Source organism: Bubalus kerabau, chromosome 8, assembly GCF_029407905.1.
Source record: "Bubalus kerabau isolate K-KA32 ecotype Philippines breed swamp buffalo chromosome 8, PCC_UOA_SB_1v2, whole genome shotgun sequence".
Lineage (NCBI taxonomy): Eukaryota > Metazoa > Chordata > Mammalia > Artiodactyla > Bovidae > Bubalus > Bubalus kerabau.
The window spans coordinates 59,996,627-60,020,639 of NC_073631.1; the positions used below are offsets into that span (position 1 = coordinate 59,996,627).

Genomic DNA, 24,013 nt, shown 5'->3' on the forward strand with positions numbered 1-24,013 from the left:
AGTGACGGGACTGGATGCCATGATCTTAGTTTTCTGAATGCTGAGTTTTAAGCCAACTTTTTCACTCTCCCCTTTTATTTTCATCAACAGGCTCTTTACTTCTTCTTTGCTTTCTGCCATAAAGGTGGTGTCATCTGCATATCTGAGGTTATTGATATTTCTCCCAGCAATCTTGATTTCAGCTTGTGCTTCATCCAGCCTGGCATTTAGCATGATGTACTCTGCATATAAGTTAAATGAGCAGGGTGGCAATATACAGCACTGACATACTCCATTCCCGATTTGGAACCACCCTGTTGTTCCATGTCCAGTTCTAACTGTTGCTTCTTGACCTGCATACAGATTTCTCAGGAGGCAGGTAAAGTGGTCGGGTATTCCCATCTCGTGAAGAATTTTCCACAGTTTGTTGTGATCCACACAGTCAAAGGCTTTGGCGTAATCAATAAAGCAGAAGTAGATGTTTTTCTGGAACTCTCTTGCTTTTTCTGTGATCCAACAGATGTTGGCAATTTGATCTCTGGTTCCTCTGACTCTTCTAAATCCATCTTGAACATCTGGAAGTTCACGGTTCACATACTGCTGAAGCCTGGTTGGAGAATTTTGAGCATTACTTTGCTAGCGTGTGAGATGAGTGCAATTGTGTGGTAGTTTGAACATTCTTTGGCATTGCCTTTCTTTGGGACTGGAATGAAAGCTGACCTTTCCCAGTCCTGTGGCCACTGCTGAGTTTTCCAAATTTGCTGGCATACTGAGTGCGGCACTTTCACAGCATCATCTTTTAGGATTTGAAATAGCTCAACTGGAATTCCATCACTTCCACTAGCTTTGTTTGTAGTGATGCTTCCTAAGGCCCACTTCACTTCACATTCCAGATTGTCTGGCTCTAGGTGAGTGATCACACCATTGTGGTATCCAGGTCATGAAGATCTTTTTTGTATAGTTCTTCTGTGTTCTTGCCACATCTTCTTAATATCTTCTGCTTCTGTTAGGTCCATTCCATTTCTGTCCTTTACTGTGCCCATCTTTGCATGAAATGTTCTCCTGGTATCTCTAATTTTCTTGAAGAGATCTCTAGTCTTTCCCATTCTATTGTTTTCCTCTATTTCTTTGCATTGATCACTGAGGAAGGCTTTCTTATCTCTCCTTGCTATTCTTTGGAACTCTGCATTCAAATGGGTATATCTTTCCTTTTCTCCTTTGCCTTTAGCTTCTCTTCTTTTCTCAGCTATTTGTAAGGCCTCCACAGACAACCATGTTGTTAGGTCCTTCCAATTCTGGAAATTTCTTTCATATATTGTAAAAAAACAACTTACCCTCAACAACAGTTTGGTTTTCTGAATTACAATTAAATCAAGAAAGACAGTAAAAGTTCTAATTCTTTTAATTGACAATTTTAGAATAAGTGGTGTGTGCTCTAGTTACTTGAAATAGTGTCTAGTGAATTTTTTTGTTTGTTTTTTAATTTTTGTCTCCCTCCTTTGAAGCATGATTAAATGTGTTTCAAACAACAGTATTTATTACTTTTTTTGATTGTCCCATCTTTAGCCAAAGAGACCCTTTGATTTTGGTCAGTCACCTTGTGACACACTTATTTATTATGAATGGATTCCTTAGTTTGTATCACAAGACATTTATGTATGTATCTTCCCCAGAGCTGAAATCAGACACTCTTCTGAGTGGCCCAGGTGCCTTTTAGTTGGAAATTGTATTAAAAATCCACAATAGATCACTTAAGTTATTTCATTTGTAGTAAAAATGAAAGTTTATACATATAAAGTTTTATTCCAAGGCAATAACTTTAGAACCTAGTATTTATTTAGGTAATAAATAAAACTGTAATTGCCTATTTTATTTTTATTTTAAGCTCACTTTTATATTACTTATGTAAAAGTTGTGCATTGTTCATTATAAGTATACCTAAATTGCTTAATAACCATATACCAAGGTTTCATTTTTCCAAATGGCACAATTTATATTAAAAATTTCCCCAAAATGTTTGTAATGAACGATATACATGAAATTGCAAATGTTTTTATATGTACACAAAAAGAATATCAATTTCATCAGAGTTGCTATAGTAAAAGCCTTGAAAAAACTTTCAGAAATTGGATGGGTTTGACGTTAGCCATCAAGTTCGAGTTTTAATGTGGAATATGTGAAGGGCTATAATTTCAGGTATTAGTAAACTCTGGTGTGGGAATGCATGATATTCAAGTCAATGAAATGCAAAATGCTATCTAGCAGCAATTTTCAAAGTGAGGTCTGAGGACCCTTGGGGTTTTTTGAGACCCTTTTACAGGATTTGCAAAGTCCTTCCTTTTTCAACCAGGAGTTTGATTGAGGGCCAGTTTTCTCCATAATATCTTAGCTATTACAACATATCACAACAGACTGAATGCAGAATCAAAGTGAGCTTCCAGCTCTGTCATGACAGAGAGTAAACCGACTTGCAAAAAATGTGAAGAAACCCATTTTTCTCACTATTTTTTTTTTTTTAATGTAGTCACCATTAAAAAATATTCTTTGGGGTAAGCACAATGGGTTTATTATCTTAAAAATGAGTTAATAAACATATATCTACACTTTCTATGTTAATTTTTAATACAGTAAGTAGGGACATATGTAACCAGCACAAACAAAAGCTCTTTAAAGTCCTCATTTTTAAGAATGTAAAGAGAGAATTTCAAAAACATTTATTCTATGATATCTTGCACTATTTGCTTACTAATTGTAAGTATGTATGAATAAGCTAAGCTAAGTCGCTTCAGTCGTGTTCGACTCTGTGCGACCCCATAGACGGCAGCCCACCAGGCTCCCCCGTCCCTGGGATTCTCCAAGCAAGAACACTGGAGTGGGTTGCCATTGCCTTCTCCAATACATGAAAGTGAAAAGTGAAAGTGAAGTCGCTCAGTTGTGTCCGACTCTTAGCGACCCCATGGACTACAGCCTACCAGGCTCCAACTCCACATAGGAAGCCAAATATCCAGTTTGGAATTTAACCAATGAATTTGAAGAATATGGGATGTTCTGAGGCTTTACCCCATCTCCTTTTTCTTTAAAAGTCTATTTCTTTTTTAAAGACCAGTTTTATGTTCATAGCAAAATTAAGCAGAAACTACAGAGACCCCACACCTGCACAGCCTCCTCAACTATCAACATCTCAGCACCCAAATGGTACATTTGTTACAGCTGAGGAACCCACAATGACACATCACTATCACCCAGTCTGCAGTTTACAACAGGTTCACTCTTGGTGTTATCCATTCATGGGGTTTGACTAATGTATGAGGACATGCATCACCTTGATATCATACAGAATATTTTCACTGCCCTAAACATCCTCTGTGCTCTGCCTATTCGTACCTTCTTCCATCATAACCCTTGTCAACCACAGATCATTTGACTGTCTCCACTCTTTCGCCTTTTCCAGAGTGTCAGATAGTTGGAGTTAAACAGTATACCATAACGTTTTCAGACTACCTCAGCTTCTTTTTTAGAATTTCGTATTCATATTTTATTTTTAAATATATTTTTAATTGGAGGATATTTGCTTTACAATATTGTGTTGATTTCTACCAGATGACAATGTACATCAGCCAAGTAAGTATATATGTATATCCCTAATCTCTTGAGCCTCCCTCTGACCCCACATCTACCCTAACCCCCACACCACCCCTCTAGGTCATCACAGAGCACCTAGCTGAGCTCCCTGTGCTATACAGAGGCTCACTAGCTATCTGATTTACACATGGTAGTGTACATGTGTCAGTGCTACATTCTCAGTTCATCCACCCTTGCCTTCCTCCTTGTCCACAGGGCTGTTGTGTATGTCTGCGTCTCTATTCCTGCCCTGCAAATAGGTTCATGGGTACCATCGCTTCAGTTTCTTAAGTACATTTGATGACTCTTAGTGACAGGTCAGACTTAGCAACTCTTTTTGTATGTTTAATTACATGCCATTATAATAAAAATCACACATACTTGTCTTGTTTGTCCACATACATTCCATTCCAGACTGTCAGCTCCAGGTTGCCAGGAACTCCATCTACTTAATTTGTGGTTGTTGCTTAGTTGGTAAGTGGTGTCCAACTCTTTGTGGCCCTATGGACTGTTAGCCCGCCAAGCTCCTCTGTCCATGGGACTTCCCAGGCAGGAATACTGGAGTGGGTTGCCCTTTTCCTTCTACAGGGGCTCTTCCCCACCCAAAGACTGAATCCGTGTCTCCTGCACTGGCAGTTGGATTCTTAAATCTCTGAGCCACCTGGGAAGACTCAGGAGATTCTCGAAGTTCTAGCTATCAGGTTCATCTAAGTCTCTGAGTAGGTTTTTAAATCTTTAGAATTAGTTTTGAACCCAAAGTACCAGTGTCTTGTCCTTTGATTTATATTGAATGATTTGCACAGATCAGCTTGTCAGTATCCAGAAAGAGAATAAATGGAAAACGTAATTGCAAGTTCCACTTTCTTTGAAGGTTTTAATAACCCAGTTTAGAGTTTGTCATTTGATGGCAAAAGCTTAGGTATGAAATTCCAGTTTCTCCAAAGTAAACCACTTGTTCTGGATTATTCCTTTTCCTGTGCCCACTTTAGTAGAAACAACGCCATAATGAGGCTTCCAGAGGGGAGTGTCCCCATAAGATAGTTTGTCCCCGTAGCTGTGCACTCAAAGCAACTCCTGGCGTCTCGGTTTCCTCACCTGTAAACAAGGGGAGAGGATGGAGCCACAGTTTCATACATTTTCAACTCTTTGTCTCCCTCTCAGCGGATAGTGAAGCTGCTCAGTCGTGTCCAGCTCTTAGCGACTCCACGGGCTGCCGTCTATGGGGTCGCACAGAGTCGGACACGACTGAAGCGACTTAGCAGCAGCAGCAGCAGCGGATAGTACAATGCAAAGCTCAGAGCTAGCGCTAAGCAAGGGTTATTTTTGGTCCGCTGAAAATCCAGGCCGGGTTTTGAGCTTCACCCGCGCAGGCATTCGGAAGTGCAGCTTTACCGCCGGGGGCGGAGCTTCGCGTGGCTCCCGCTCGCTGGGGGCGGGGGCGGAGCTTGCCGCCGGCGGAGGGCGGGGTCCGCGCGGGGAAGTCCCTTGGGCTGAGCGGCGCACCGGGTGCGGAGGGCGGGCGCCGGGAGGCTAGTCGGGGGGCTGTGAGGTTGGCGGGGGTGGGCAGGCACGCTGCTGCCGCCGCCACTTGGTGGTCCCCAGGGCTTAGGACCCCTCCCGGGGAGTTAGCCCCAGAGGGGAAGGGCTTTGCTGGAATACGGAGGGGTGCTTGGCCGCGAGTCCTTGGCCGTGATCGCGGGCATGTGTGCGTGCGCGTGTTTATCTGAGGCTCCGCGGGGCAGCGGACCCGGCCCCCTCGGCCCATTCCTCCTTCCGTTAACTCGGGTAGGAAACCCAAGCCGGGAAAGAGCTACGCCAGGCCCTGAGCCGGCCAGCCGTTCCCCGCCGGCCGGGCGCCCCATATCGCGCCCTCTCTTGTACCCGCTAGCAGAGGGGACAGCTCGGGCCCAGAGTCTGGCCGTGAGGAAGCGCTGTGGAGACGCTGGACGTGTCTGGACGTGTTGGGCAGGTGGTGGGAGTTCCTGAGGCTTGAACGTCAGGGTTTTAAAACACGTGTTTGTCATTTCTACTTTTAGGGTTTTGGCCAAATTTGGCGAGGGCACAAAATAACCACTTACCCCTTCTCACCGAGGAAGAACGGGAGAAAGGGTAAGTAAGGAATGATTAAGGGTGGAAGCATCTAGGACTTTATGCTGAGAGCAAGCGAGCCAGGAAGAGAAGGACTAGATCCAGAATTGCCCTTGCGGGATCTTGGGGCCAAATTCTACCTTTTTAGCAGGAACCTGAGAGCCACCTTCAAGGGTCACAGGCTCCAAGCTCAAAGAGCTTATTTCAGATTTTTCGGAATCTGTAGAGTTACCTGGGAGTTTGACAGCTGGCATGCATCCCCTTTAGCCACTTCACCTGAAAGAAAACTGCGATTACCCTTAACCTCTCTATGGTTGTCTGTCTTGTGGTTGTTCTGTTGTTGTCTGTCTCAGTCCCTTTAGCTCACTTGACTAATCTCTGAGACTGTAAAATTAAAGCATCATGGCTCTCCGTGATAATTAACACGAAACTTCAAGGATCTTTACATTTAGAACTCCAAAGCATAAAGTTAACAGCAGCATCACAAGTGTTGACTTTCCTTTGGGATCTTCTCTGGAGCTTATAGAGAAAGGCATTTTGGGAGGGAAAAGTTACCAGACTGGGCCTTTTTTTCTCTTGACTTTCACTTTTATACCCATCCCCCACCCCCCAGCATTCTCTTCACTACTGAAAAGTTGCCAAACAGCACATTGACCTTTCTGAAAGTTTGCTGTGATTTTCAGGGTGGGCTGTTTAAAAAATTCTTCTCTGGGACTTTTCCATTCCTTCCCGAATCCACCACTCCTTCCTCCCCTCAAATTGCTGAAATGAAACACAACTGTTCTCAGAAGTTTGGAAACACCTTGTGTGTCCCTGATGTCTATAAAGAAATGTTTTGAATTAGTTAAAATTCATGTTAGCCACAAGCAAGGAGTTTGTAAGACACATTCTTGGATGCTTACACAGGAAAACTAGAATGGTCCTCCATGACATTTTGACATTGCTATCCTGTATCCTGAACCTGCCTTCTTATTTGTTTGTGCTCAAGTGGCGGATGGCCCCTTAATTTCCTTTATGAAAAAATAGAAAATAGTTGTGTATTTGTGATAGGTTCATTTATTGATTCAATAGATATTTATCTTTTTTATCAAAGTGCTGAGCACTTTGATGTGAGTAGGATGGGAGGAATGAGCAAAGTATGTTGGAGACGGCCATTGGGGTCAGACCTTTTACCAGTTTTCTGTGACTTTACATGTGCTGTGCTGTGCTTAGTCACTCAGTCATGTCTGACTTGCATGCCCATGGACTGTAGCCTGCTAAACTCCTCTGTATATGGAATTCTCCAGGCAGAAATACTGGAGTGGGTAGCCATTTCCTTCTCCAGGGGATCTTCTAAACTGTGGGATCAAACCTGAATCTCCTGTATGCAGGTAGATTCTTTACCATCTGAGCCACAAGGGAAGCCCATAAAGTAGTGTGTATATGTCAGTCTTTTTTTTTTTTTTTTTTTAACGCCTGCATGCAACTTGCAGGATCTTAATTCCCCAACCAGGGATTGAAACCAGGCCTGTGGCAATGGCAGCACTGAGTCCTAACCACTGGACCACCAAGGAATTTCTATAACCTCATTTTTTACATGGACATGAAACAAAGTGTCTTTTTTTGGGTTACAAAGATTATATAAGGTTAAAACAAAGTTACTTAAATCTTGCAAGAATAGAAAAGGAATGGGTTGGCCAAAAAATTGATTTGGATCATTCTGTACCATCTTAGGGATGTTGCAATAGAAAGTTAATCTCAATCAGTGTCAGATGACTGCTGCTTGATAAAATTCTGAGTTTCTGCCTTTTACTTCTATATTCTTGGCTGTTTACCACCGCTCTTTGTTCCATTCCAAATCCTGTGTAAAAGTAGCATGCTTTTTATAGTCTATTAGACATGGATGTGAATCTTGATTCTTATTGCTGAACGTATTAGCTCTGCTGCTGCTGTTCAGTTGCCAAGTTGTGTCCGACTCTTTGCTACCCCATGGACTGCAGCACACCAGGCTTCTCTGTCCTTTACTATCTCCCAGAGTTTGCTCAAACTCATGTCCATTGTATCAGTGATGTTATCTAACCATCTGATCCTCTGCCACACCCTTCTCTTGCCCTCAATCTTTTCCCAGCAATCTTTCCCAGCTGACATTCCCAATGAGCCAGCTATTCGTGTCAGGTGGCCAAAGTATATTGGAGCTTCAGCTTTAGCATCAGCCCTTCCAATGGATATTCAGGGTTGATTTCCTTTAGGATTACCTGGTTTGATCTCCTTGCTGTCCAAGAGACTCTCAAGAGTCTACTCTAGCACCACAGTTTGAAAGCATCAATTTTTCAGCGCTCAGCTTCCTTTATGGTCCAACCCTCACATCCATACATGACTACTGGAAAAAGCGATAGCTTTGGTTATATGGATGTTTGTGGGTAAAATTATGTCTTTGCTTTTTAATATGCTGTCTAGGTTTGTCATAGCTTTTCTTCCAAGGAGCAAGTGTTATTTAATTTTGTGTCTGGCTGCAGTCACCATCTGCAGTGATTTTGGAGCCCAAGAAAATAAAATCTGCCACTGTTTCTACTCTTTCCACACCTATTTGCCATGAAGTGATGGGACCAGATGCTATGATCTTAGTTTTTTGAATGTTGAGTTGTAAACCAGCTTTTTCACTCTCCTCTTTTACTCTTATCAAGGGGCTCTTTAATTCCTCTTCGCTTTCTGCCATTAGAATGGTATCATCTGCATATCTGAGATTGTTGATATTCCTCCAAGCAATCTTGATTCCAGCTTGAGCTTCATCCAGTCTGGCATTTCGCATAATGTACTCTGCATATGTTAAATAAGTGGGGTGACAATATACAGCCTTGATGTACTCCTTTCCCAATTTTGAACCAGTCTCTTGTTCCACTTCCGATTCTAATTGTGCCTTCCTGAACTGCATATAGGTTTCTCAGGAGATAGGTAAACTTCTTTGCCCCTTAACTCTTTGTGTATCAAAACACAACAGTGAGTATACTAAAAAGGAAGTGTAAAAACAGTGCCTGGCATACAGATACTGTTGGCTTCCCTCCCTGTTTCTCTATCTGGTCACAAAACTTTCTTTTGATCTTGTTTGTGATTATAGAAAGCAGTCTGGTCCTTACTTTCCTAAGGGTGCTAAGCTCTCCAGGTATTTACATTTTCACAGGTAGTACTTGTTCTCTCTGGTCCTCAAATTTCTGGGACAAGGAGCAACACCTGATTCTCCCTATCAGATCGTTCCACAGCCCTGAGGAAAGAATGTCAGCTTGAAAAGTAAAGGGGAAAGGTGTCCACCAGGTGTTTTAAAAAGCTCTGACACTGTTTCCAAAGGGAGAAAGACATACTACCACATTTAGCTTAAAGTTAGGATTTCTATTTCAGAAATGTCTTTGGTTTATAAGAATTACAATAAAAATGCTGATGCTTCACGTCCAAACTGTCATGATTCTGCCAAGTTGTGGGTTTTATCATACAGCTAAGCTGTGTATTTACTGTAGCTAATGTTGCTCTGGAAGCCAAGAGAGAGACAAGTCCCCAGACATCTGATTTCAGACCAGACATCTGCTTTCACTTTGCTAAGGACTACGTTTTGTCAGTAGATTACAGGCATATCAGCTGTACTGCTATAGTCTGTGGTATTTCTATCATAAGCTGTAGTCTGTAGGGTTTAGTATGATGTTTTATTCAAATGATAGCACACTGTCAATGAGCACCTGGTCAGATAAGCACATTTCCCACAGGTGTCGTCTGGTGTCATTGTTCTTACAAGTTAACAAGGCAAAATGGTTTCTATCCTTACTGATTTTTTTTTTTTTTTTTGTGGAATAAAATATTCTTAAGAAAAAGCCTCACTGAAGAACCCCTGGTATTCCCCAAATAAGATTTCAAGACCACTTTTGTCATTTTGAACAGTGTCCTTACAGGATAAAATAAGAGTATGTAGATTTCCAAGGCAGGATCCCAAAACTTTGTTAACTCATCGTGTGCCAATATGTGTTTGTGGTACTGTAGACTCTAAACCTGGGGGCTTCCATGGCAGCTCGCTGATAAAGAATCTGCCTGCCAAGCAGAATCCGTGGAATCTCTGGGTTGAGAAAATCCCCTGGAGAAGGAAATGGCATGCCACTCCAGTATTCTTGCCTGGAAAACCCCTTGGATGGAGGAGCCTGATGGGCTACAGTTCATGGATCACAGACAGTCAGATATGACTGAGTTACTAAACAACAGCAGGACTCTAACATACGTTTACGATAATGTTTTGAAGAATAATGTATTCTGAGTTCCAACCTAGAATGTCTGGACCACATCCCTCTCCATTTTGAGGTGGTCAGGGGTGTAGAAATACCATGGAGGCTGTCATTACTAGTTTCTTGGGCCAGCTCAGTCATTGTTTAGCTGTGTGACCTTGGACACACATTCCTCATCTGTAAAATGGGGTCATTACTTATTACTTTGAGATTTAGTGTTCTTAACACAATAACTGGTACAGAATAGGTTCCTCAGTAAATAGCAGTTCCTTTTCATTCCTCTAGGTCCTGGCCATGAGAACAAAGACTCCCCCTCTTATATCTAGGCTTATGGCTCCAGCTGAAGGGAATTACCTTTGGAAGCTGGGCCTTAGTGGGATGGGGAAAGGGGTATAGAGAATCCTGACAAAGGAGAAGAGTGCGAACTGAGAGAGGAAGGTGCCAGTCTTTTGCTCAGTCTCTGGACTCAAGTTGATGAATTGCTTGACTCAAAGAAAGAACCACCTTTACCTCTGACCTTTCTGTTAATCTTTTGTCAGCTGCTCCATTGGAGACAATTAGCTCCTTATTGCCTGCTTAGTCCAATGACAATTTTTTTTCTTTGTCACCTTCATAATTCATGAATAACTATATAGTTCTATTTTTTAAAAATGTGTGCAACTTAATAATGTCTGTACTTCCTTAAGATCAGGATTTTTTTTTTTTAAATGCTTAAAGTCCTGTTGGGGCTTCCCTTGTTGCTCAGCTGGTAAAGAATCCACCTGCAGTGTGGAAGACCTGGGTTTGATCCCTGGGTTGGGAATATCCCCTGGAGGAGTGAAAGGTTACACACTCCAGTATTCTGGCCTGGAGAATTCCATGGACTGTATAGTCCATGGGGTTGCAAAGAGTCGGACACAACTGAGCGACTTTCACTTCATTTGACTTCAAAGTCCAGTTGATCTTCTTGTCCTGTCATTGGTCTGTAGTTCATTAATTTCTTTTCTTCTTTCTTTTTTCTTTTCATTATTCTCAGTATGCTGTGTGCCTTAAACTAGTGCTGAGGAATATAAAGTTGAAAAGTCACTTTCCTTGACCAAGAAGCTTATAGTCTAGTAGGACAGTAGACATCTTGACCAACAGATGAAACTGTGTGAAACGTGCTCTCGTGGAGATAGGTACACATGCAAAGCATGCCTAGCAGAAGCGCTTGCTGTCTGATGGCAGTGCCAGAGAAGGGCTCTAGCTGCGGTTGTATTTGAGCTAGGTCATGAAACCTGAGTAGAGTTGGGCAGGGTGACAAGCAGCTCAGAGCATTTCCAGGTGGAGCTAATAGCATGAATAGTCACATGGATTGTGAGAGCATTGTGTGTTCTGGAACTGTATGTGGGTCATTCTATTAGAGTGTGAAGGGCAAAGTCAGGAGTGAAAGGAGATGCAAGTGGAAAGCTAACCCTGGGTGCACTTGCTATCCCATGCCTTGTAATGAGCTCTGAAGAACTCTGAGTGGAAGATCACCATGAGTGTAGAGTGCTGGGTAGCTTGGGGTGTTGTGTGATGGGGATGTGGTAAGATTGGGAGCCAGAGCGGACAGTGTGATTAGTGTGGATAGTATGAGGTTGTGAGCACAGACAAAGGCAGAAGTCATGGTGATGCTCAAAAGTAAGAATGTTTAGGAAAATATTTAGGAAGATGGAGAATTGGCTGGTCTTTGGGATTGTTTGAATGTAAAGGGGATGGGAAAGTGAGCAGCTAGAATGACTGCCAGGTTTCTGGGTCGTGGAGGGATCAGAGCAGAGGAAGCAGTTCTGAGGGGGAAGTTCAGGTTTGAAGACATTGTGTTTACTGTGTTGTGGGGCATATCATTGGTGCGTTGGAGGCATCTCAAAGGCAACTGGATATAGGATCCTGGAGCATGATGAGAGCTGGAGAGAGGCTGGAGATACAGGTTTCTGAGTGCTTGCCTTATGGAGAGTAGTTGAAAGCATGGTAAGGATGAAAATGCTCAGAGGAACTGCATGGAAAGAGAAGAAAGGGCTGAATGTAAGTTTTAGAGGATAAACCAAATTAGGGACAAACCAAGAGAAAGAAAGATACAAGGATGCTGGAGGAGAGTGACTGGATAGGCTAGGAGAAAAGAAAAAGCAAAACTTTTCAAGATTCAGGGCAGAGTTTCACAAAGTCGAATGCAGTTAAAATTTAAATCTACAAATCATCAAGTACAATGAAGATTGTAAAGTGCCTGTTAGAAGTCATTGGTTGGAGCGATCGGCTAGACTCTGAACTGCTCTGGGTGAAGGGGTGAACAGGCGAAGGGGAGTGAGGAGAGAGTCGACAGGCCTGGGTTCCTCCTCAGAGCTTCTGGCTTCACTGGTCTTTACTCCAGAATTTTAAAAGCTCTGTTGAAAATACAGTTGCCAGCAATCACTATTCTTTGTCACACTTTCTCGGGAATGAAAAATCAGGTTGTCCCTTTGTTTGCCTCAGTTCAGTCGCTCAGTTGTGTCCGACTCTTTTTGACCCCATGAATTGCAGCACGCCAGGCTTCCCTGTCCATCACCAACTCCTGGGGCTCACTCAAACTCACATCCATTGAGTCAGTGATGCCATCCAGCCATCTCATCCTCTGTCGTCCCCTTCTCCTCCTGCCCCCAATCCCTCACAGCATCAGAGTCTTTTCCAATGAGTCAACTCTTCGCATGAGGTGGCCAAAGTATTGGAGTTTCAGCTTCAGCATCATTCCTTCCAAAGAACACCCAGGACTGATCTCCTTTAGAACGGACCGGTTGGATCTCCTTGCAGTCCAAAGGACTCTCAAGAGTCTTCTCCAACACCACAGTTCAAAAGCATCAATTCTTCAGTGCTCAGCTTTCTTCATAGTCCAACTCTCACATCCATACGTGACCACTGGAAAAACCATAGCCTTGACTAGATGGACTTTTGCTGGCAAAGTAATGTCTCTGCTTTTGAATATGCTATCTAGGTTGGTCATAACTTTCCTTCCAAGGAGTAAGCGTCTTTTAATTTCATGGCTGCAATCACCATCTGCAGTGATTTTGGAGCCCAAAAAAGTAAAGTCTGACACTGTTTCCACTGTTTCCCCATCTATTTCCCATGAAGTGATGGGACTGGATGCCATGATCTTCGTTTTCTGAATGTTGAGCTTTAAGCCAACTTTTTCACTCTCCTCTTTCACTTTCATCAAGAGGCTTTTTAGTTCCTCTTCACTTTCTGCCATAAGGGTGGTGTCATCTGCATATCTGAGGTTATTGCTATTTCTCCCGGCAATCTTGATTCCAGCTTGTGCTTCTTTCAGCCCAGCGTTTCTCTTGATGTACTCTGCATATAAGTTAAATAAACAGGGTGACAATATAAAGCCTTGACGTACTTCTTTTCCTATTTGGGACCAGTCTGTTGTTTCATGTCCAGTTCTAACTCTTGCTTCCTGACCTGCATACAGGTTTCTCAAGAGGCAGGTCTAATCCTCCCTTTAAAAAAAAAAAATCATAACTGATCTTACTTTGAGTATCTCATTTTATCCCATTCATCCTATTCTTTCTTGGGCTAGAGTTCCACCACTGTCTTGTTCTTACCATATTTGGCCTTTTTGCATACATTATTCTCTAACCTAATCCAGTTGTATGGGGGGGCATGTCCCCTTTCTTTTATTTAAGTTGAAAAATTTCAGAAGAGTGTCTACTAGGAGGCCAAGGGGAAAATAACCATACTAAACATTAAAAAAATCATACCATTCAGCTTTTTAATATCTTCTATCTTCAAGGCTCTGGATAAACAAAATGTATTAGATGAAAAAGCTGAATAAGATAGGGACCTTACCCTTAAGGAGCTCCTTAGGAGAATAAAAGAATCCAGTAAGTGAAATGTATGTGTAAATAAATGCCTTGTGCACTATATGCTGTTTAGAGGTAGAGTTCAGGGTAAGATGGATGCAAAACAAGAGGTTTCTTTATTTGGTGTGATCCAGAAGGGTTCATGGAACTTAAGTTAAAACTTGCAGTGGAGTTAAGGTATAGAATGGTGAGGTTCAGAGAGTGGGATAAGGGGAATAAAATATTCCTTGGCTCCATGAAAGCTGTGGAATAGTTTTGACTTTCCCATCTCTTCCTTCTTGTTCTGCTTCGTTTGTTGCCAGACTTCTTTGTCTTAGGGGATAAGGATATTTTAGCTTACGTGGAATTGTTCAGTCATTGTGTCTGACTCTTTGCGACCCCATGGACTGCAGCACGCCAGGCTTCCCTGCCCTTCACTATCTCCTGGACTTTGCTCAAACTCATATCCATCGAGTCCATGATGCCAAACAACCATATCATCCTCTGTTCTCCCCTTCTCCTCCTGCCTTCAACCTTTCCCAGCATCAAGGTCTTTTCCAGTGATTTGGCTCTTTGCATCAAAGAGCCAAAGTATTGGAGCTTCAGCTTCAGCATCAGCCTTTCCAATGAATAGTCGGAGTTGATTTCCTTGAGGACTGACTAGTTTGATCTTCTTACTGTCCAGTTCAGTTCAGTCGCTCAGTCGTGTCCGACTCTTTGCAACCCCATGAATCGCAGCACACCAGGCCTCCCTGTCCATCACCAACTCCCAGAGTCCACTCAGACTCACGTCCATTGAGTCGGTGATGCCATCCAGCCATCTCATCCTCTGTCGTCCCCTTCTCCTCCTGCCCCCAACCCCTCCCAGCATCAGAGTCTTTTCCAATGAGTCAACTCTTTGCATGAGGTGGCCAAAGTACTGGAGTTTCAGCTTTAGCATCATTCCTTCCAAAGAAATCCCAGGGATGATCTCCTTCAGAATGGACTGGTTGGATCTCCTTGCAGTCCAAGGGACTCTCAAGAGTCTTCTCCAACACCACAGTAGATCATGGCATCCGGTCCCATCACTTCATGGGAAATAGATGGAGAAACAGTGGAAACAGTGTCAGACTTACTGTCCAAGGAACTCTCAAAAATCTTCTCCAGTACCACAGTTCGAAAGCATCAATTCTTCGATGCTCAGCCTTCTTTATGGTCTAACTCTCACATCCATTCATGACTACTGGACGTGTTCTGCTTTATTTGTTGCAAAGTTTTTTTGTCTTAGGGGATAAGGATATTTTAGCTTTCATGGACAGATACCCACAATTTCTCCCTTTGTGGCATAAACTTTCTGTGAATTGATCACCACTGGTTTATTATCTGTGTGTGTGTGTGCTGAGCTTCTTCAGTCATGTCAGACTCTTTGCGACCCTATGGACCATAGCCTGCCACACTCTTCTGTCCCTGAGATTCTCCAGGAAAAAATTTTGGAGTGGGTTGCTATGCCCTCCTCCAGGGAATCTTCTCAACCCAGGGATCAAATCCGAGTCTGTTACATCTACCTGCATTGGCAGGTGAGTTCTTTACCGCTAGCATCACCTGGGAAGCCAGTTTTTAATATATTTGATGACTAAAACAGACCAAAGCAATTAAGTCAGAATTTCTGGGGGATGATGTCCAGGTACTGTTAATTTTCAGAGTGCCCTAGACGTTCAAGGCAGAGAACCACTGGCTAAAACATGGAGCAGAAGAAAAATCTGGGATGTGGAGCTAAAAAATTGTAGGTTGAATTCTTGCAATTTCTTTTAATAACTATGTGTCCTTATTTGAGTTACTTAGACTTTCCTAAGCCCCATCATCTTTTGGAAAATGGGGTTGGTGGTATACCTGTCCTGTCTGTCTTGTAAGATCATATGAGTCAAAAGGGGCAATTGTGCAAAGGAACATTGCTTGCTGATGCGGTTGTAACAGTGAAATGTTCTGTTCACCTTCTCCAGCGGTAGACAGGCTAAGAGTCAGCCACTATGTCTTGCAAGATAGTAGCCATTTGGTGGATTGGGACTTAAGATTTCACCATCATGAGCATTTTGATAATATATTTTACAATGTTTGTGTGATGTTAAAAGTTGGAGACTGAAAGCACAAAATCAAATCCTTAAAAAAAAAAAAAAATGAGCAGTTGAGCTTTTCTTAGTGTGATATATGAATTCTGTTTAAAATTATACAAAGGTATGTTGTGATTAAGACTGTATATATATTCATATACAAGTATATATGAGTGTATAAATATTCTCAATATCAATAATTAATTTAGTGTTAAAATTCTATAAATATGTTAGATTTTTTTCAAAAAATCTGTACATTGGGAAAAAAAAAAACAACAGTTCTTTTAAAAGATAGTAACCCCCCCCCGACTACTATGTGTGTGCATAGTTGCTTCAGTGGTGTCCGAATCTTTGCAACCCACTGGACTCTATCCCTCCAGGCTCCCCTATCCATGGGATTCTTGGAGAGTCACAAGTTCAATTATATTGCAGGTCCTGTCATGTCTGTTGAGTTTGCAGAGACATGGCGCTGTATCTCTGTGCTGTGGAAAGCCTGGTGTGTTAGTGCCAATCATGTGATCGTATAGAAATGATCATTCTTATGGTATTATAAATTATTTTACTTGAGAAGTGGTGTCACTTAACGACAAGGAAATTGAATCTGAAGCCTAGAAACTGCCTTCCAGATGTGACTTAAGTGCTTGCTCCTATGACAGGAGGTGAGCTAGCCTCTCTGAGCCTCCTAAGTAAAATCTGGATGCGTTAATTCTCTGTTACTTTGTAACGTGTCAAAAATTTAGTGGCTGCAAACTGCAGTAATCGTTTATTATCTCATGGTTTCTGTGGGTCTGCCATTCAGGTGGTTCTTGCTCAGGGTCTTGTGAGGTTGTCATCAGATGTCAGTTAAAGGTACAGTTAGTGGAGGACCTGCCTGAGTCTAAAAGATTCTTCCACAGTGGCCTGCTTAGGGGGTTGGCAAGTCAGTGTTGGCAAGTTGGTTTCTCTCCACGAGGAAGTTGGCTTTCCATGGGGCTGTCCCCACTCAGGCTTCCCCAGACTGCGAAACGGGAGACCAAGTTCTCTTTGGTGTCTCCCTGCATCTTTACCCTAGTACTGTGTTGATGCTTAATTGGGATTTCCTAAACTGAGGTGGATTGCTGTTGAAGCTCCAGACTTTGTGCCTCCCTTAAAACTTGAGATACAGAAGGCTGATTTTTGCTCAGGTGGTGCTGGTATGGTGATGGTCATGGCTCCTGCCAGAACCACTTTTAAGCCTGTCTCATGGGTCCCTGTTTTTGCCCCTGGAGTCCTGAACCTCTTCCAAATGACTCAGGTGTTTGGGACTTCCAGTGCTCGGCCTGACCTCCTCATAGGTAAACGGAGCAAGCCAGCGAACAGGCAAACAAGCACCCTCACTGTCTTTTCTGTGTAACTCCTTCAAGATCTCCTTGAACTCCTGCTCAACTTGGTAGCTCATAGCATGTTTCTGACATCTGAGATTAAGAATACCCAGAAGATACAAGTGTACATCTTTCTTCCACATAATAAATCATCAAAATTTAATCTTTGCTGTTTTATCCAAAAGTTTATTCTGAGAGCTAGGTCTTTGGCATTTGACACACACACTTTTAGATGTGTCTTTCTATTGAAGAGTGTAGTATTTATGGTTTACTATTGAAAACTCATTTTGCTGTGATTGAAGGACACATTGTCAACACATTATCAGGGTCAAGCTTTGAAATTGTGTTCAGCAAAGACATTTTTTAAAGAAAAGAAATGCTTGTAAGATCATGTTTTGTATTTTAAGGACAATTTAATTTCATGTGATTTTTGCATTATGTAGACCAGTAAGTTCAGAGCATCTTAGAATTGCTTCCTCCTTCTCTCGGGAATTTTTCTGCAGAGATTATTTATCTTCTTAGTCACTACCTGTCTTCTCCATCTGTTGTTTCTATTTAATTTTCCCCCTGTCTTTGGACTTGGTCAACTGATGTCATATACGAGGGTGAGCTGCTTGCGAGGGGCAGAGCAGTATTGGAAGGAGCAGAGGGTATGTAAGGCAGAATATCTCTGAAGGTTAGGGTTGATGGCCAAGGGTACTTTTTCACTAAATAGGTAAATATGGACTACTAAAGCACTGGTGGAAAAGGTTATATTTGCCACAGATATTTTAACCTTAATTTTTAAATTACACTTTATTTGTTTTGGAGTAGTTTTAGATTTATGGCAAAATTGAGAGGAAGTTACAGAGATTTCCCATATACTTCCCATCCCTACACATGCAGAACTTCTCCCATTATCAACCTTACTTTCCAGAATGGTACATTTATTACAGTTGATAAACCTGTGCTGACATGTCATTATGCCTAATGCTCATAGCTTATATTGGGGTTCCCTCTTGGTGTTATACATTCTGTGGGTGTGGGCAGTGTATAAGGTCTTGGACTCACTATGGATTCATCACGCAGAGTAGTTTCACTGCTCTAATAATCCACTGTATTCCACGCATTCATCCCTCTTCCTAACCCCTGGCAACCACAGATTTTGTTACTATCGCCATAGTTTTGCCTTTACTAGAATATCATATACTTGGAATCAGTGTATATAGTATGTTGCCATTTTGCCTGAATTTTTAGTTTGCCTGGTGTAGCAGATTATTTACAAAGCATTTTGGTATTTTTCCAAAAGCTTATTTGTTTAATAGTTACTTTAATAAGAGTTTTATTAGTGTCAGATGAGGATACTAAAAAACTGTTACTTGGTTTGTTAAATAATAACTATTTAGTGTTGCTATTATCAAACAGTAGTTTGAAGCACTTTATAAACTAATTAGCTTGTATTTTTTGAGTCTCACTATTTCTTCTGGGTAAGAAAAGTACTATAATCTGAACAAATAGGTTGTGAAAATACATTAGAATATTAATAGTTTGAGGCATCTTTGTTGTATATGGTTGCATGGCATTAATACTATAAACGATTTATTCAAAATCTTATTTTGAAATTAAAAATAGGAATTAAATGTAAATTTCTAGACATTAAACTGGTGATATATAGTGAAAAGAATATGGAATATGGAAGACTTATTCAAATGCTGTTATCTATGTGAACTATGTATCTATGTATCTATGTATATCTACTGTTATCTATGTGAACATGAACTTTTGGTCTCTGAATTTCATTTTCCTTTTGGGAAAATGGAGATAAAATATACTTCATTGGTTAATTTTGAGGACTGTGTATGTAAACTGTTAGTAAGAATCCTATATAAATTTAAACTTATTACAAAGAAATGTGAAAATTTATTTGGTTAATAAGTCATACTTGGTTACTATTTCCAACTTATTTTTTTTTTCCCAAGTAATCAAGGGAAATAATGATTTGGATTTAAGAAGGCAGGACTGCTGAAAAGATGCTTATTTAACTGTGCCTGAGGGGGGAAAAAAGCCCTGCATTTTTTATCTGAATTTGTCTTACTGATAGGCCTGCTTGTTTCTTCTTATGAAAGGTATACACTTTGGGGTATTCTGCTTGTGTACTTGGCTCCCGATCGTATTTATTACCTAACTGTCAGCTTGAAATGTTAGTCCTTCTCGCAAAAGCATGAGTTATAGTGCCACGTTCTGTACAGAGTCAGAGACACATTATTTCTTATTTATTGTGAGAAAAGGCTGGATTCTTAAGCTCTTATGACCAGTCTCTTGTGTGGTTGAAGCCACTGGGGCAGAGGAGAGTTTGGTAGAAAGATTCTGGAGTGAGAGAATAAAAATAGTCCCATGAAGCTGAAATCCTGATGCAGCTGGTAAATTTAATATAACCTTAGTTTACAATCAAAACGTCCCTCTTGTTTAATATACATAGAGGTATGGTCAGTGATATTGTGATATTATACAAAACTGTACACTTCTGAGTTTGAGAATGCTTGACAGAGTTTAATTAGTACAAGACAAAAGTGTAATAGTCCCTTCTTGGCAGGACAGTTGGCATCTTTATTATATTGCAATCTCAACTCTTTGTGTCCTTACTAATTTACAGTATTTTAAGAAGATTAATCTGACAGGTGTATGGAATCAGTTGGAGGTAGAAGGAGTAATGAGAAGTAGACCATTTGGGAAGCTGTAATTTGCTTACAAGGTAGTGAGGATTTTCACTGTCATAATTGTGTGAATGGAAAGTAAGAGATGTTCAGAAACCATTAAGAAAAGTATAGTAAAACCTGACTATATTAAAATTATGGATTGCCAAAAATAGATTAAAAAAACCTATAAAAAGTGAAAACTGTAACAAAAAGCAAAGACAAACTTGGAAGATTCGCAATCCATACCATAGAAAAAGGACTAATTTCATACATATATTAAAAATACCAACAATTCAATGGGGAAAAACCAACAATCAGAGGAAAAATGGGCAAAGATATGACAGATTAGGAATAGGCAATTCATAAAAGAGAAATGCAAAATAAAACTTCAGTGAGAAAATTTTTTTTTTTAAACTTTTTTTTTAACCTATCAAATTGGCTAACAAAAAATTTTGAAAATGTGAGGAGTTACTGAGGATATGAGGAAATAGACAATACCATTATTGCTAATGGATGTAGGTATTTTTGTAGTTTTTGCTGAGAACAATTTAGAAATAGTTATCAGAACTTAAAATGCACATATTATTTTATCCCTGTAGACTTTAACCCATAAATCTTGTACTTGTGTGAAATAATATATATTTAAGGATATTCTTGGCAGCAATTTGAAACAAATGCTCATCCTTAGGGGACTGGATAAATTATGGTACATGTAGTAGAATATTTAGTAGCTGTTAAAAAGAATAAAGCTGCATATATACACTGAAATGTAATCATTATTAAGTCAAAAAGGCAAGGTGCAGAACAGTGGGTTTTAATAGGTTACTATTTTGGAGGAGACTAAATTAGGATACATATTTTCTCCTAAATGCATATAAAGTCTCTGGAGGGAATTACAGCAAAATGGAAAATGCCCCTGTGGATTGAAACTCAGATATTGGATAACTGGGATGGGAGTGGCTTTCATTTTCCACTGTGTACCCCTTTTTGGATATCCTGAAGTTTGTATTATACAAAAAAGAAAAAAATCCTAAAAAGAAGAAACGTGTTCAACTCAAAATATATTTCTGTAATACTTACAGCCAACTCTGAAAAATTAGAGAATAGAAAACTAAATTTAAAAAGAAGTTGTTATCCATATATTTAATAAGGGATTAATATCTAGAGTATATGAAAAAATTCTTATAACACAACAAAAGCAAATAGTACAATTAAAAATTGAGCAAAGGACTTGAATCATTTCTTGAATAAGATAGATAAGGGACTGATATGATAAGTGACTGATGAGCACATGAAAAACTCAAAATCACTAATCATTAGGGAAATGCACACTTATTAGGATGGCTGTTATTAAAAATGGAAAGTGACAGGTGTTGGTGAGGATGTGGAGAAATTGGAAACCTTGTGTACTGTTAATGAGAATGTGAAATGCTGCAGCTGCTTTGGAAAACAGTTCCTTGAAAAAATGAAAATAGTGTTTCCATTGTTGTTCAGTTGCTCAGTCGTGTCTAACTCTTTGGAACCCCAAGGATTGCAGCACACCAGGCTTCCTTGTCCTTTGCTATCTCCTGGAATTTGTTCAAACTTATGTCTGTTGAGTTGATGGTGGCATCCAACCATCTCAGCCTCTGTTGTCCCCTTCTTCTCATACCCTCAGTTGTTCCCAGCGTCAGGGTCTTTTCCAATGAGTCAGCTTTTTACATCAGGTAGCCAAAGTATTAGAGCTTCAGCTTTAGCATCAGTCCTCCTGTTGAATATTCAAGGTTGATTTCCTTAAGGATTGACTGGTTTGATCTCCTTACAGTCCAAAGAACTCTCAAGAATCTTCTCCAGCAGTTCAAAAGCATCAATTCTTCAGTGCTCAGCCTTCTTTACAGTCCAACTCTCATATCCATACATGACTACTGGAAAAACCATAACTTGGACTATATGGACCTTTGTCAGCAAAGTGATGTCTCTGCTTTTTAACATACTGTCTAGGTTTGTCATAACTGTTTTTCCAAGGAGCAAGGGTGTTTTAATTTCATGGCTGAAGTCACCATCCACAATGATTTTGGAGCCCATGAAAATAAAGTCTTTCACTGTTTTCCATCTTTTCTCTATCTATTTGCCATGATACTGAATGCCATGATCTTAGTTCTTTGAATGTTGAGTTTTAGACAAGCTTTTTCAACTCCCCTCTTTCATCTTCATCAAAAGGTTCTTTAGTTTCTCTTCTCTTTCTGCTATTAGGATGGTGTCATCTGCATATCTGAGGTTATTGATATTTTTCCCAGCATGTTTCCGCATGATCCAGCAATTCCACTTTTGGGTGTATGCCCTAAAGAACGGGAAGCAAGATCTTGAAGACCCATGTTCATAGTGGCAGTATTCATAACAACTAAAAGATGGGAGCAACACAAGTGTCCATGGGGGGGATGAATGAATAAAGAAAATGTGGTATATGCCTGCAGTAGAGTTTTATTAAGTCTTAAAGAGGAAGGAAATTCTGACACATGTGACAAGATGGACATTATGCTAACTAAGCCAGTCAGGAGAAGACAAATACTGTATGATTCAATTTATGTAAGGTACCTAGAATAGTCAAATTCATAGAGGCAGAAAATAGGAAGATGAGTGCCAGGGGCTAGGGGTAGGAGGGAATTGGAGGAGATGTTGTTTAGTGGGTAAAGAGTTTCAGTTTTACAAGATGGCAGAACAATGTAAATATACTTATCACTACTGAGCTGTATACTTAAAAAATGGTGAAAACAGTAAATTTTATGCCATGTATACCACACTTTGAAAAAAGATAATGTAACTCCCCCCTGCCCCTACCAAGAACCCTGTGGTGTAGAGGTAGGGAAGATGAATATTTGAATAAATGGCTGTAATTCAGAATGTAATCTGTGTCCAAAATGGGTATAATTGAAGCTTTGAGGTGGCATAGGATGGGACGTAGATAAGGGAGATTACTTATGATTTCACATAATAGGGGCTGGTACTTTGAGCTGATATTAGGATGTAGTATTGATAGGGTAGAGAAAATAGAAAAAAAATTTGGGACAGGAGTAGCACAAGTAAAAGTGAAAAGAGGGGAAGTGAATGGTATCATAGAGCAGAACAAGATGATGCTGGAAAAGAATCAGGATAGATTCTAGGGCCAACTCTGGGAAATGAAGATGTGGTCAAAAGAAGTTTCATGGAGTTTGTAGGACGCCTCTGTGGGGGAAGCTGACCAACCAGGCAAAGCTGTTTTCTTCTTGGTTTTCTCTTAATGTAAAATATGTCATCCCTTTGCTCTGAGCGTATGAGAGAGAGGGACAGAGAGAGGGAAGCAAAGGAAGAAAGATACAAGGAGTGAGGGAGGGAAGGACGGAGGGAGAAAGAGAGAGAGAACCAGAGCACCTGAATTCTGGGTTGAGACTTTGTTCCCGGTGGTGTATCTTACCCTATCTCTCAGAGTAAACGAAGAGGTGGTTTGCTGGAGTTTGCCTCACTCTTGTGTTGTTTGGGGGTGTAAACCACCTTCAGGGCTACTTAATCCCCTTGCTGTTTTGTTTCTTGCCAAGTTGATTCTGCCCGTTTCATTCTTAGAGTTGCTAGTTACATTCCTTTCCCTGTAAAAAAACCCAGTATATTTGATTTTTACATAAATTGAATGTAAACCTTTCCTCCCCAGCTGCTTTTCTCCCATCTTGTTTTGCTTTTCTATTAAAATATAGCTTGAGTCCTATTTGCCCTCCACCCAGAGGCCATGGAGACATTATATTTCACAGTTTTTCCCTAAGTAAGTCCGTGTACAATATAAATTGATTGAGCCTTATTGATTTTTCTCTGTGACAGGTGAAGGTATCTAATTTAGTTCCTTTGTTGATGTTTCACTGTTTTATCTCTTCGCTGTAACCTTTTTCATTCACTCTTTGCATTAAAGAAATATGAACTGAATTCCTAGAGTTGATAGAAACTATATTCAATTCTAAAGAGAGCATCTGTCCTTTAGCCAGATATTAGATTGCTCAGCTAGTTTTCTTGAAGTCTTTTTCTTCCTAATTCTCAAGTGTTAAAGGCAGTGGGATATACACATCTGCCCGTTTAGTAAATGGGAATGGGGTGGATTCTGATTTCATTTTTCTGGCTAATTTTTCTCTCCTACTTGGAGAGGTGCAGAAAAAAAAGTCTGAGAAAATGTATTTT

The 24,013-nt window shown here is 40.6% G+C and overlaps 1 protein-coding gene across 46 annotated transcripts in view; it reads left to right on the plus strand.

The window, feature by feature from the left end:
- The first annotated feature begins 5,172 nt into the window (after positions 1 to 5,172).
- Positions 5,173 to 24,013, plus strand: part of IMMP2L (inner mitochondrial membrane peptidase subunit 2) — a 984,232-nt gene continuing 965,391 nt past the window's right edge. For 12 of the 46 annotated variants that reach the window (XR_008717864.1, XR_008717869.1, XR_008717873.1 and 9 more), the window contains exons 1-2: positions 5,193 to 5,385; positions 5,637 to 5,709. Coding sequence is in view for 24 of the 46 variants with exons in the window: in XM_055590353.1 (XP_055446328.1) it covers positions 5,302 to 5,385; positions 5,637 to 5,709 (157 nt within the window). In the remaining 22 variants the exon portion in view is untranslated. Of the gene's footprint in view, positions 5,386 to 5,636; positions 5,710 to 24,013 lie in introns of all 46 variants that reach the window. The other 34 variants (XR_008717859.1, XR_008717861.1, XR_008717860.1 and 31 more) reach the window with 19 other exon arrangements.